Here is a 14281-nt window from a genome sequence, read left to right as displayed (position 1 = left end):
AGGGAAGGGCACGGGGAGTTGCGGAGCGCATGGAATCGCTATCGGCGGCCATTCATCAATCCGGGGAATCAATACGCTGGAATTAATGAAAGCGCCGCGCGAACAGCGAGCTAGCGGCCGGAATGTTAATCGCGATCGTCCCGTGTCCGACCCATTCTCGTGTACAGCAAACTCCCAAGGGCCCCACCTCCACCCCGAACCCTTCAACCTGCCACCCTACCCATCCCTTCGGATCCCCGTGTACATCCGCCCCCGCAACTCTGCCCCATACCATTCCTCGACCATTACCAACACGACCACCCTGCTGCTCCCTATACCCTCGCAACGTACATTCTATTCTATTCTATTCCCTTCCAATGAAATCGAATACTTTTTTTACTTTACCACCTATTATACGTGCGATCAATCGATATAATCATATACTAAAACAAATTGTAAATAGCTACCTTTTTTCGTTTATAGAGTATTTGCTAAGCCCTTTAAATATTTTTAGGATACTATGACTACAATATGTTTGTTCCGCGAGATCATTGTACAGTTAAAATAAGATGAACAAAAGTAATGTTTGGTACTAATTAGATGTTTAAAATAATAGTGGAGGTGTTCGTTTTTAAAAGCGTGGTCCGAAGATGGTTACTCCTGAAATAACGTAGATGGAAAATAAAAGTACATATTTTCAGGTTGAAATGTTTAAAGTTATCTGGCGAATGTTTATAAAATAAACTCAAATGCTGATAATTAATTCGCAATGATTGCACAGTTATCGCCAATTGAACAGTTTTTCCAAAGCTCTCTTTGATACAATATTTCTTTTTATTTTGTCGAATATATTTTAGTGTAGCAAATACATGGATCAAAATGTTTCAAAACTTGGTTCAAGAATACTCCTATGTGTAACATCAACAACATTAAATTTTGTGGGTCATGATAGTCATAATTAATTATAATTTTTTCATTATACTTCTTAAGAATAATTCAAATATTATCGACCCTCGATTTTACAATCAGTTCAAATATTTACCAAAGGATTTTACTTTAATATTTTACTACTATTTCCTGTCTGATATATCATTCGTATTCTTTCGTCGCTATTTAGTCTTCGTTCTATCAAGTAGAATGGAGCAATCAGTACTCAGACTCGTGTGCACTGCCTGAACTTACAATACAAGTTAGATCATCGAGTCGATGTTCGAAATATGATGCACAGTCGGTAGGGAAGGTTCCCGGGACCGATCGGAAGACCTGTTTCTACAAGATTCTGCCGATAAAGGACCGACTGGCCCTTCCTCGGTGTTTGCCAATTTTTCAACGCCATAATTTGCACCGCCAAATTTAAATTGACGAAAATGCATACTCTTACAGATTTTTTAAATATTTCCAATTTAATATTCATTTACTATTATATAATTCGAAATTCAGATCTTTAGTCCTCAGATTCTTTTCTGATGCAGTCTCATTTTCTAAATTTTATATTTTATAACGTAAAGAGGAATTTCTTTTAAAACTTTGAAAATGTGATACGCTTACGACTTTCTTTATTAAAAAATTTGAAATCTTAATAACTTTGCAACACCTCATCATTGCACGCATCGTACATATGAGTGATCAGGACCTCTTCATCAGGCAGTCTAGAATATTTGAACGAAAAACCCAATGTTACTTTTGAAAGCAACAAGCTCAAATGTTACCGAACAAACAAAATCCAATGACACTCCCAAATTCGCGTATTAGTTTGTACAATAAGTACCATACGGTCAGGCATCAGTTGTGCGTCGGATACGTGTCGATAGAACTCTCGGTCCACGTCCGGTGACACGTTTAACCCGTTACCGTCGTTCGAGGGTGAACGGAGCAAAGTTTGCGGCGATAAATGTTTCGTAAAACGCGTTCCCGGAACTGGTCTCGGTTAGCCAGGCGAAAAAGGAAGAAGTCACCCGGTTCTAGTTACGTACTAACGAGTTGCGCGAAGCCGACGACCGCGTGTACCACAAAAAAATGAAGGGAGAACCTCGGCGAGGGGTTCAGTAGCCATGCCGCTTAATGGACGGGAATTTTTCCAAATTTAACGATCGTTTAGCCCGCCCACACAGAAGGCCGAAAGCAGCAAGTTCGGCGTCTGGGCGATGGCCGTCACCGTGACGAGCCACGTGTGTACCTCGCCTTCTGTCACTCACGGAGTCAAACTCGGCTCGCTTCATTCGGTCGGTCGTACAAACATCGGCGACCAGAGCTTTTGCTCGACTCCGCGTTGCAACACTGTAGCGCGAAAGTCAGCCTCGAAACGTTTCCAAATCCCGCGAAACTAAAACGGCTGTGTGTTTCCGGTGTTACAGGTGCGGCACAATTTCGGTAGCAGGGTGGACAGAGGAACGGAACGTGTCTGGAGCGGCTTGGCGCTTTGAACGAAGGTACCATACCGAAGAAGACGAAGAACTCTGATCACCATCTTTCCCCCCCTCGTGTACAAGTTCAATCCTCGCCCCTAACGCAGTTTGATAACTCACGGTTCTGTAGTGCTCCAGTTTCTCGTTGTTTTATTTTCCGTTCTATCGACGAGTCCAGTGTGATAAGAAGGGAGAATCAAATTCAAATGATACGCAAGTGGAATTAATACGGTGATGGTGGTGTGATATAAGAAAAGAGTGTGCGCGCGCGCGTGTTGTCCGAGAGTGTGGCAGTCAAGGTCTAGAGAAGGTGATATATATATATTATATATGTAAAAATAATATAAATAATATATCCAAATGTAAGGACCAGTGTGCAAGTGTGTCCGTACGCAGATAGAGTACAAAACAAAACGAACGAATATATAAAAAGCGAAAAGATATACTCCGGTGGAAAGGGAGAAGAAGAGGCCGGGGAGGAGGCGGAAGAGTAAGTGTAAAGTAAATAGGTGGCGAAGAAGCATCGAAGATAAAGAGAAAAAAGACGAAGAGTGAGAGCACGCTAAAAGACCGAGGGTGGCATTAGCAGGTGGGCCAGGTGGGACAAGTAGCATGAGTTCGTACTTCGCGAATTCGTACATCCCGGACCTGCGTAATGGCGGGGTGGAACACCCGCATCAGCATCAGCAGCACTACGGTGCCGCCGTCCAGGTGCCCCAGCAAACGCAGTCTGTTCAACAACAGTCCCAGCAAGCCGGGGACCCTTGCGACCCCAGCCTCCTGCGTCAAGGAGTACCTGGCCATCATTATGGGGCAGCGGGCACCCAACAAGATATGCCTTATCCGAGGTTTCCTCCGTACAATCGGATGGACATGCGAAACGCGACCTATTATCAGCATCAACAGGAGCACGGCAGCATGGACGGGATGGGTGGTTACAGGTCGACGTCCCCCAGCCCCGGTATGGGCCACATGGGACACACACCGACCCCGAACGGACATCCGTCCACTCCTATTGTCTACGCGAGTTGCAAGCTTCAAGCGGCCGCGGTCGATCATCAGGGTAGCGTGCTCGATGGACCGGACAGCCCGCCTCTCGTCGAACCCCAGATGCACCATCAGATGCACTCGCAACATCCTCACATGCAGCCACAGCAAACGCAGCACCAACAGCAACCGCAACAGCACCAACATCTTCAGGCACAGCAGCAGCACATGATGTATCAGCAGCAACAACAGACGCAGGCGGCGTCCCAGCAATCCCAGCCAGGCATACATCCGCAGCAACAGCCGCAAGCTCAGCAACATCAAGGGGTGGTCACGTCGCCGCTTAGTCAGCAACAACAGGGCACTCCTCAAGGCGCGGCCAGTGCCAACCTACCGAGCCCGCTCTACCCGTGGATGAGAAGTCAATTCGGTAAGATTACATCCATAGTCTGCCAATGATATTACACGCAAGACTTTCACAGGGTTACCTAACCCTTCAGCCCCAAAATGCATGTACAGCTTCCGATGTTTCTTTTGATGAACTTAAACATCAAGATTTAGATGATGCCTTTCATATGAACATATTAGCGAATCCGGCAGAATCGTATCAATTTATACCTCGAATACAAACTGGTCCACTAATCAACATGATGAACAATTCACAATTCAAGGAATTATTCAAAAATAACAAATGAAATTGAACTCTATTTCAAACTTAACTCCAAGTAAAGATGTCTATGACTCAAGTTTGGTCTTATCCGACCATGTTTTCTACAAGACCCAAATCAATTTTCATTCTAAATGTACAAAATTTGAACAATTCCTGTCTTGTCCAAAAATCGGACAAGTCATCATGAAAGTAAGCAGCAAATTAATTAGCGAGGTCGTATAAAACATCAAAAGCTAAGTTACGACAGTAATTCTAAATTCCGTACACCCGAGAAAATAAATTCAACGAGGATCCAGAGATCGCGTACGCGTAGATTTATGAGACAGGGTCATGCGTGTCTTCTTAAAGAAGAAAATAAAAAATAGTTTCCAAAATCGCGGACTCCGATCACAAAGAGGCATAATCGCGAATACGTGAGACGGCTCACGAAAATAGGCTCAAGGCTTTTCCCGCGTGACCAAGAGGTTTCGTAGAAAGCAAGGTTTCTAGAGAGGACGGCAGGTAGCCGGTCGCTTTCAGATTTATGCAACAGTAGGTAAAACTAGACCACATTCGTACGGTTCGCAAGCCAAGATTGGCATAATGTCTCCAGTTTCTAGGTATACCCCAGACGTACCGAGTTATTTATTGCTCTGACCTTTTAGCTCGGTAGTTTCACCACGCGTATACCGTGTACCGTACCCTTACCCCCCCATAAAAGTTATCTTGCTGGCTGGCTACGTTCGCGTCCGCGTTGGCTCCACGGCTTGGCAGAGCCTCCACTCATCCACTTTTATTCCCATGATAACTCATGGCTGCTCTCGTGTTTTCGAGTGAACCTTACGATGAACTAGTTCACTCGTTTTCACCTTCCGATGTCCAACCAATGGCCACCTCGAACAGATTCCTAACATTTCGAACCATATTTCAACTTTTCTCTGCGAGACTTCTGTTTACGGCAGTTTCTAATCCTTACTAGTTATACAGTTTCGCTATTTGAACTGTTCTTCCTTTCAAATACTCTTCAAAATCATTTTGCATCTATAAAAATCAGGACGAGAATCCTTGTCATTAAAATTGCTACAATGTTACCAATATGAAGGAAAGAATATTGTATGAATTTATCTGTATCCTTGTCGGGAATATAGAGCACCTTCGATGAAGGACAAATCCCCGGCTGATTATTATAACCCCGAAAGCAATATTCAAGAAAATATATAGATAGAGGTAAGGTAGACCACCTGCTTTCTTGAAATACGACGGGGTTGTAACGCAGGAAAGGTTTACCGACATTTTCTCGGCCCATCCGTGACTGCAAAGAATCACGGGGGCAATTTCGGTGTAACGAGTTGGAAATTTATGATGGCAATAACGAAGTGATAATAGTCCGCTCCCCTTAACCCGAAGGTATCCTCTCCCAGGGTTAGGTAAGAGCACAGGTTTTGGCACCCCGCTACGTTTGCTCTTATTTTCTTCCCCTTCGCGTTTCCGCCGCTTCTTCCTTCGCTAAATCCAAGGAAGCTGCAACCTTGAAGGGTAGGATTTGAAGGATACCGTGTAAACGTTTCTTCGATACCATTTTGCCTTATTAGTACTCTAACCCTCAGTTACTCGGTGCACTTCGTGAAGGGAACTAGTGCTTCGTTAAAATTTCTTCCTTTAAGGATTTCTCGTCTCTTCAAGTTTATTAATTTAAATGTGGTCTTTAGAGTTATGTAGAGTGTATGTACAGTGTACATAGAATTTAAGCGAATAATTGATTTTTTGAGGACCATCTTTCGGTTGAGTTCGTAAGCTACCAGATTTCCTGTTTCGCCGATAAATGGTCCAATTCACGATGAGGATGTTGGTCCGTACTTTACTGCCAGTCAAAAGGAAGACAGAGGTTCGAGTGCCTGAATCTCCTCACAGATGTCGACACATTATAGTTTTTCCTCGCAGCAACAAATAATATATCGTGCCTCAGGTAACCATATTGATTTCTTCGTCAATTCGTAAATTTTCGTAAAACCTATGAACCAAGCAAATTATTTAGAACCGATAATTTCTAATCATTCAAGGACAAAATCTTTTTCAAGAGCAGCATATTTTCTTCATTTACTCTTATCTTTCACTTAAATTCACGTTAATCTTGTAATGTTTGAATTATCATCCCCTTTTTATGACTTTTCAATTTTTAATTTCTATGACACATAGATATGCTTAACACTGATCATTGCATTATGCAAAATTGTGCATTATAATGCATCCTAACTTACTTTAAAATAAAACTCATCTCAAGGTGATCCAATGAAGCAGTTCACGATCTTCTTGTTTAAGTTTGATTTAATTAAAGAAGTATAGTATCTAAACTAAAATTGTAATATATATTTACACACAGATAGTGTATTTAAAAGTATTGGATGCTGGCATTGTATCAGTAAGCGAATGCTACAAACACGATTTTAATCATTGTACGCATCGACACTTACAAGACCCAAGCTCGAAATTTAAGCGATTTACAATTTCCTCCCATCGAATGTTCCGTGTTGATCTGCAGTATTTGCCCGTTTCGATAGTGTCTATTAGTTTCCAGTCGATCCTGTTTACCCTTACAGGGCTACCAATCATGATAAACTTCATATCAATTTATCTGGCTATCCATTCGTGGCTGGCCGTTTCTTTAGCACGTTGCAAAAGCGCACCAGCTGAGCTAAGCAGGTCCTATGAATAATGCATGACTCAATTTTATAGATGCAGGTGCTCTCCGGGCATTTGCCCGGTGAAACTACCGAGATTCCCTGGCACCTTACGCGGGACATTTACGTTACATAGGTTAGGAAATTCCGGCATAGTTGGCCTGACTCGTGAAACACCGCGGCATGGTGGTGCACATCGGTGTCGTTTACTGCCGAACATCACGAAACATCGCGGAACGTGCACGACTTCTGAACGTGAAAGCCTCCTCTGATGTTCCTTCGATCCGCCATTAGTTACGACGATTTTCACGAAATGTCCCGGCCACCTGTCGAGTCACATGATCCTCCGCGTTAAACATCTACTTTTAACCGTTCCTAGTACTTAATCGCGAGGATAGCAGTATTTCAGAGTAGGAAGTAGTTATCGAAGAGCACCGAATTTGAGGTTATGCAAGTACAACCGCAGTCTACCATTCTGTGAACGATTATCCTCATGCACTGAAAAATCCTTACATCCGAAAAAAGTCGAAACGAGCAAAGGACACTGTTGCAAGTCATCTCGTGCACGCGTGCTCATTGGAGTAGCCATAATCGACGTTACGGTAAACGTAAAATGGCAATTCCCAGGAACGAAGATTCGAGAGGCATTAACATTCAATGCCACGTGCTGGGCCAGAGAACAGTGTTCAGTCCATAAATTCGCGTCCCCGATTAATCGAGCAAGATTAACAAAAAGAAAGGAGGAAATAAATCGAGCGAGTGTACGGCAAGGGCCATTTTAATTCCTCATTACGGGTACGGGTTATTGGCCATTTATGTAGATATTTCGCGCGGGTTAATTCGATGGTAATGCGGCTTTTTTCTGCCGCGGCACTCTCTGTTCGCTAAGCATTCGTGTCAGTGCACGGCTTACACAAGAAATGTGGCGCTTGTACGAGAGGTTGCGGCCTGCACCTGTGTGCAATAACGGAAGCCTCACACCTATGCGTGTATGTATATAAGCCGAGCTGCTGCGTGCTTATTTGCGAAGAGGACGAAGGAGGAGCACCAAGTTAGAAGGACTCGATATCATAAATCTTTTCGCGTAAAAGGATCGCAATTATCTTACGCATTAAACGCGTATCGACCGGTGTCGATAGGTTTCTTTTCCTCCGGGGTACACTCGAGTTCCGATATGTTCGACAGCCAGCGACACAGCGTATCGATAATTACACGGAGTGCGTGGCTGGAATTGCAAACAGGAATTGCATTCCGACGGGCCGCATTGAGGAACGACATAATTCCAAGCTTTATCTGAAATCGGGATCTGATTCGTCTCGAGATAACGAATTTTTTTAATTATTGTCCCTGAAGATGTTCATTTTCTATGCGACCGCATTTCCCGAGTATTAGGTGTGAATCGACCTCTTTTTTAAGGAACCTTCATTACAGTTACCCTTATACACTTGTTATTACAGTTAGTACTGTCATCTGGTATAATTAGGGCAGCTTGTGTGTTATTGCTTTGAAAATTAGTAATTTGCAAATTAATTAGTCACTTCGAAAATACTTGTCTATTATAATCCCCGTATTAATATTCCATGTGAAATATTATAAGTCAGCCCCAGTTTGATTTATTGCTCCGAACATAAGCGATTAACACCTGTAGCCCCTTTCTCCTTGTACCGAGGAACAAAAAATGGGCAGAAAGCATGTGGCGGACGCACACGGTTTTTAATCTGTGGGCAAAACTGGCAGGGGTCGCGGTGATCAGAATCTCATCTGGAAACGCGTTTCTAGACCACATAGCCAGACACGAGATTGGTGTCCGTAACGATGGCGGCTTCGTGAGATATTCAAAAAGAGACGGAGCCCAAAAGGGCATGGAAGGAGGAGCGTCGAGGAAATGACGTGGGAACGAAGGCAGGATAGACCGAGATAGAGATAGATAGGAAGGAAAGGAAACGGAAGGGTGAGAAAGAGAAAAAGAAGATCAGTTCGGAGGAGGGCGTAGGGACGGTGACGATGATGGATGGCTCTACAGAAATCCTATGTCCGTTTGCTTTTTGGGCCGCCGCCATGAACTCCCGAGACAACCATGGACGATACGGGCGATGGGGATATGGGTTTCTCTTGGAGCTGCGCGTATAAATTAAACCTCGGAATTGGGGGAAACCAGGGTGAAAGTGGGATAGACCAAAGACTTCGTTACGTTCACAGATTAGGCATTTCTTGAGAGGGAGCAAAAAATTCTTGAAACGGATCGCTGGGAATCCAGCGTTCCTGGTGGGACTGGCCAGGGATATCCGAGAATTAAATACGTTAATTATTCACTGTGTTTCGGTAGACGAATTTCTTATCTTCTTCTTGCTTTTATAAAGCTTCGTTTTATTGATTTCGATAATTACTTAAGATCTTGCCGATATAAGTAATTAACTTCGGATCTCATTGTCTTGATACACTCCTAATACATTATCATAATACTTATGAGGAAGATTAAAATCTAAATTATGCAATTAATTGCAGTGAAACAGCAATTCTAAGTTCATATGTGAACTTATAGCGTTATCTAACCTATATACAGTATCTTTTAATCTAATCTAAAAATGTGGCCTAGAAATCTACAAACCTAATCTACAAATTGCGTCTTTTGCATTCTCCCATGATACAAAGGAAAAGACAGCTAGCTAAAAGTGAAGTGAACTTGTAATTTTGATCAGTGTACAACTCGACAAAAATGTAGCCGTTCTCTTTGTGCCATTCAAGAGTTATGACGTATTACGTGTGGAATTAAGGGGACCAAGAGGTTAACGCGTTTACTGCTTGATGGTCATTGTTGCTGATTGGCGTAATGCTGTGGCGTGGACACAAGTTATTAGCAGCGGACTTGCAGACTTTTCTGTTAAGGAAGTACCAAAATCACCTAAGTTTTTTTCATTTAATTCGACATCACATTCTAACTTTTCATTAGTTCAACTTGTGCCTCCAGTAATGTAGTTCCTTTTAGCGTCCACCATTCTACATCCTTTCATTTACACACATTTTCCTCAAAAGTATTTTCCAAACTCGAAAAGATTGTAGTCAAAGTAAGACATTGCACCGAACGATATCGGTCGTACAAAATGCATAACGTTACTGTAACCTAACCTATTCCCGCTGCTCATTATCTCGACCTTCTGACTCTCCTTCGGTCTCTCAGGTTCCGTCTCCTTGTCCGGCTGTCTGCTTGTCTGGCCGAAAGACAGAAAAAAGAAGGCGAAGAGGGAGAGAGGCCTCGTATCAGATACTCCTGGGGGCTTCTAAGTCCTCTGTATGAGTGTCGGGTCGAGCTTGACGTTTCTTCTTGGCGGCAACTTCTGTTGAATTCCTTTTTCTTCCTTCTTATATACTTCGGCCCAGGTGGACACTCGCCATTCCCACTTTGTCCTAGCATACCTAGTTTCCTGGATGAGAATAACCATGGCCAGCTGCTCCATTACGAACTGGGTCTTGTTCGTTATTTAAATCGATGGGATAACGGGAGAGTCTGCATTTCCTGTTACGTCTGCAAATCTACATTGCATCCACATTTGCGTTACAATCGAACTTAAACTCTAACGTTGACTTTCACAGCTTTGACAAAGTTTTGCTCAAAGTTTGACAGAACATTTTGTTAATTTTACAGAAAGTTTTTAGTGTTTACAGAAAGAAACGTTTGAAAGGTATAAGATTGTTGTGGTCCATAAAAGATCCAAACTGTTGTAGCAAGATCTCTGTTGTAACAAGATCCCTGTTGTTAGCAGGGTTAATATTCACAGATGATGGTTTTGAATATAATTAAGTTTTAAAACGAACATATGCGATTTAACGAGTAGGTGAAAACGCGGAGGACAAATCCCGTTTTCGGTTCGCGTCTCTTTAATCCCGACCACGTGATCGAACTTCCTCCGGTTCCCCGTCTGCATCCGTCCGTCTGAGTCTCCATATATTTTAAGCGTGGCAATTCGTCTTGCTTTTTGTATTTCCGTCCTAGGCTGCTTGCTTTATGTCACGTTGTTTTCGTTGAACTTTCTTCGCCGGGAGGGAGCATGCTCGCTTTTTTGCTCAATGGGACGCAGAAGGAGGAGGAGAGTCAGCATAGGCTTCGCATAGGGGTCGCGCCATGCCAACAAGATAACCTTCGTTCAGGAATTTCGTCGGTTGTTTATGCGACGAGGGTCGCGTTCCTAACCTCGCGAACTTCCTCAATCTTTGACGGAAGAAAATTATTGACTACCTACCTCGATAATTAACGCATTACCTTATTACTGTAGATTGAACGGATAAACTATCGCTTTCTGACTTAATAACAACGCAACACTGAAACTAGCCTCGAGTTCGAGACCCATAGTATACGAATCTTCACATCAGCTATTCGTGTCAAGAAAATTTTAACACTGGGTTTATGGAACCCAGTTGAGAAATCAAAACGATGCTTCTTAGATTTGGTAGAAATTAAGATACTTTTTCCAAAATGTTAACATTACTTAATACGGCTACACCTTATTTTTAATCTGAAACTAGTTGTTGTGAATGTCCATGAATCCAGTATTAAATAGTGATTTTTGTTAGAAAAGACTGATTAATAGTGTTCATTTACACCTAACAGTTTACCTACCACCTTCAGGTGAAACAGCTCTAACGTGATACTTGGATTGAAAGATAAATTACGACCGCAGGATAGGAAAGAAATTATCAGACCGACCATGATATCAATGGGAAGAGCAAGAAGCATGTATCTCGATCGAAAACACCTGATTCCCCGAAGTGTTCGTCGAGGAGGTTTTCCAAGGCGATTCACCGGATTCCTCGCAATTAATCTGAACCTCTGTCAGCGACGTGGACCGGTCATATAATCCGAGAGGCTCTTACCTCGTGTATAACCGGAACGAGATAGAAGGGGGTAAGGGGAGGTCTGAACGGATAAAATTAATGGGATATCTAGGGTATCTAATCGAAGAGCGTTTCAAGGCCTGGCCTTAAGGTGGCCACGTAAAGCTTAGCTTAATTGGGCAGCGAGTGGTGGCCGCGCCTTATTAGCGAGTTACAACATCCGGCTAGCTGAGGCTGGTTCGTCTGAAAAGTCCTGCATGTATCCTGCGGCGGGTCTGAAAGACCAGTCGACCAGCGTCTTGAAGGCGAAGCGGAGTGAAGCGGAGCAACTAGCCTATAATAAGCCGTACGGTTGTGTACGTTCTGTTCTGTTCTGTTCCGTTCTGTTCCGTTCCGTTCCTTCATGCTGCGCCAGTGAAGGCAGACCCATAAATCTCTCGGCCATACTCCAGGGGACATTTGATCCTTGCGTAACCCAACGCCGTTAATTTATTGCCCCGCGTTTAAAGTCACCTCCATCCGCGAGAGCAACGGCTATACGCCAGGATCGCAGAGCCAAGCTTCGGCGTAAACCGAAGGTTTCTGGCCAGCTTTTCTTGTTATCGACCTGTTCGACACGCCCCGCGAGTGTCCATCCATCGATGGACAACGTCGACGAAAAACATGCATCTTGTACCCTGGATATTGAAGCACGCTGCAAATTTCAATAGACCTTACACACGAATAGAACAGTATTAAATTTCCTCTAACTACATCAACCCTCTTCTGACTTATATCAGTAACTCATACGTGGACGTTTGTTCATGTTACACATCTGGATGCTACAATTGTCTTAATATATTACAAATCCCTTTCAACTTTATCTATATAATTACTACCAATTTGAAGCTTAAACAAAACGTCCCTGAAGAGAATAGCGTGGATAAAATTTTGAGTCAATATCAAAAATACCACTTTGACGGTGTTTGAATGGAGATTGCAGATTTAGAACGGTCGATTGTCTTTTGGTCCTTGGAACGTAGCTGTTCCCCGGTTCTTCGTGGCGTTTGGCGGGAAAAAACATCTCGTACCCTCAGCACGTCGTGGCCGCGTTTCCCACGATGTGTTCGCACAATGAAAACGCCATTAAATTCTTTTTAGTGCTCGTGGTGCATAGCGGTGATTAATTTGCCAGAGATCGTGTAGGTAGATAATGCTTTCACACCGTCTCAAGGACTACCGTATACGACTAGGATTCAATCCGACATTGTTTCTTCGGTATCTAGGACATGGTGTCTCTGCTTTGGCAAAATTTATTCCTAGTACATTTACCATTCAAAAGATTAATTGTCCATGTTAATAATCCTTTTGATGTTGTTTGATAAGTAATTTATTTGACTAATTGATAACGTCAATCAGTAGCTGTATCTTTACGATTAACGGTCGATTTTCAATGACGTGTATGTACGTCGTATACAATGAACGATTTAATCTTTTACGATTGAATGGCTAGGCTTTTCTACTGGTATTTTTAATCGGTTGTTCGGTTGCACTCGTTTGACATGTTCGACCCCAGGGTAACAGGTGCAGAGCCGTCACCTCCTTGGAATGTATACTTATGTTTGAAAGTAATAGCTTGCTAAATAGAAATCATGCTTATAAACTTCTTATATTACCAACAAAGAACGTATAACTTTGTTTTTCAAAATATGACAAATTTTCCAATTATTACAAATCTTCAACTATCTTTAAATCTGCATTAACCACGAAGGTATTAATAAACTGGAGAGCTGAACTCAGCGTTTGAAGTGATAACTATTAGGAATCTCTTTACCCGCCTCTTATTTATCATTTCTTTAGATACAAGCGTGACACGAATTATAATTAGGAGATAAGGTTGTTGCCGATAAATAGGCACCGACTAATCGTCTCGGGGTAGTTCGTGCGAGACTTCAAACCGTTTTATTATTCCTTGAACGCTTTGATGATCTTCTAGGTCAGGATGTACACTGTCTTCACGGGGTACCTTCATTAACTGGCTGACGAATGAACATTAATAAGCCGACTATCCTCGCGGAGGCATTTGCGCGAGACTCGTGAGTTTCTTTGATGAAATTCAAGATCTATGTTTATCCCGAGCATCCTTTGATCGACTGACTAGGACTCCAGTTTTCTGGCAAACGTCGTCGGGGTATTTTGGGCGGTAGCCTGTTGGTCAGTTTGGAATAATATTTCGCATAATCATGACGTATATATCACTTTAAGAATAGTTACCATCCTTATAGAGAAGATTTTCTGGAATTTTGGAATGTAAGTTACAGGAGATTGAATCGTAAACAGTTGTAATTGATTTTAATTATACTTGATTATAATTGCTACCGATAACAAATCTTTGTTGATATTGCGACAGTCTTCATGTCAAAGATACAATCTGTAATTGTCTAATGCATATAACGTGACCTTACAACGCATGATAATGGAACGATAATGGAACACACGATAATGCTGCTGTTGGTACAGCGCACGGTAATAGAACACGTGGTTAAATAACGTATAGTAATACAACGCGTTATAACAGCGTGTAATAATAAAACGCGCGATAATGCAGCGGGAAATACAACGCGTTGTAAAACAACGCACTGTATCTACAGGATCACATAAATTTCTGATGTCAAATTAAAAATTTTTAGTGGACTTGCCTCGCATCCTGAAATTATGTAAAGTAGGGGTAGAAAAAAAGCACGAGATCGAAATAGAAAATAATTGTTCAGCGG

At 42.5% G+C, this 14281-nt stretch overlaps 1 protein-coding gene across 10 annotated transcripts in view; it reads left to right on the top strand.

The window, feature by feature from the left end:
* Window positions 1–14281, top strand: part of Antp (homeotic protein antennapedia) — a 382224-nt gene that overhangs the window by 348113 nt on the left and 19830 nt on the right. For 9 of the 10 annotated variants that reach the window (XR_013038421.1, XR_013038420.1, XM_012298884.2 and 6 more), the window contains one exon: window positions 2334–3801. Coding sequence is in view for 7 of the 10 variants with exons in the window: in XM_012298884.2 (XP_012154274.1) it covers window positions 2997–3801 (805 nt within the window). In the remaining 3 variants the exon portion in view is untranslated. Of the gene's footprint in view, window positions 1–2333; window positions 3802–14281 lie in introns of those variants that run through there. The other variant, XR_013038423.1, reaches the window with a different exon arrangement.

This window comes from Megachile rotundata, chromosome 1 (genome assembly GCF_050947335.1).
Source record: "Megachile rotundata isolate GNS110a chromosome 1, iyMegRotu1, whole genome shotgun sequence".
Classification (NCBI taxonomy): domain Eukaryota; kingdom Metazoa; phylum Arthropoda; class Insecta; order Hymenoptera; family Megachilidae; genus Megachile; species Megachile rotundata.
This window is presented reverse-complemented; position numbering and strand designations above follow the sequence as displayed.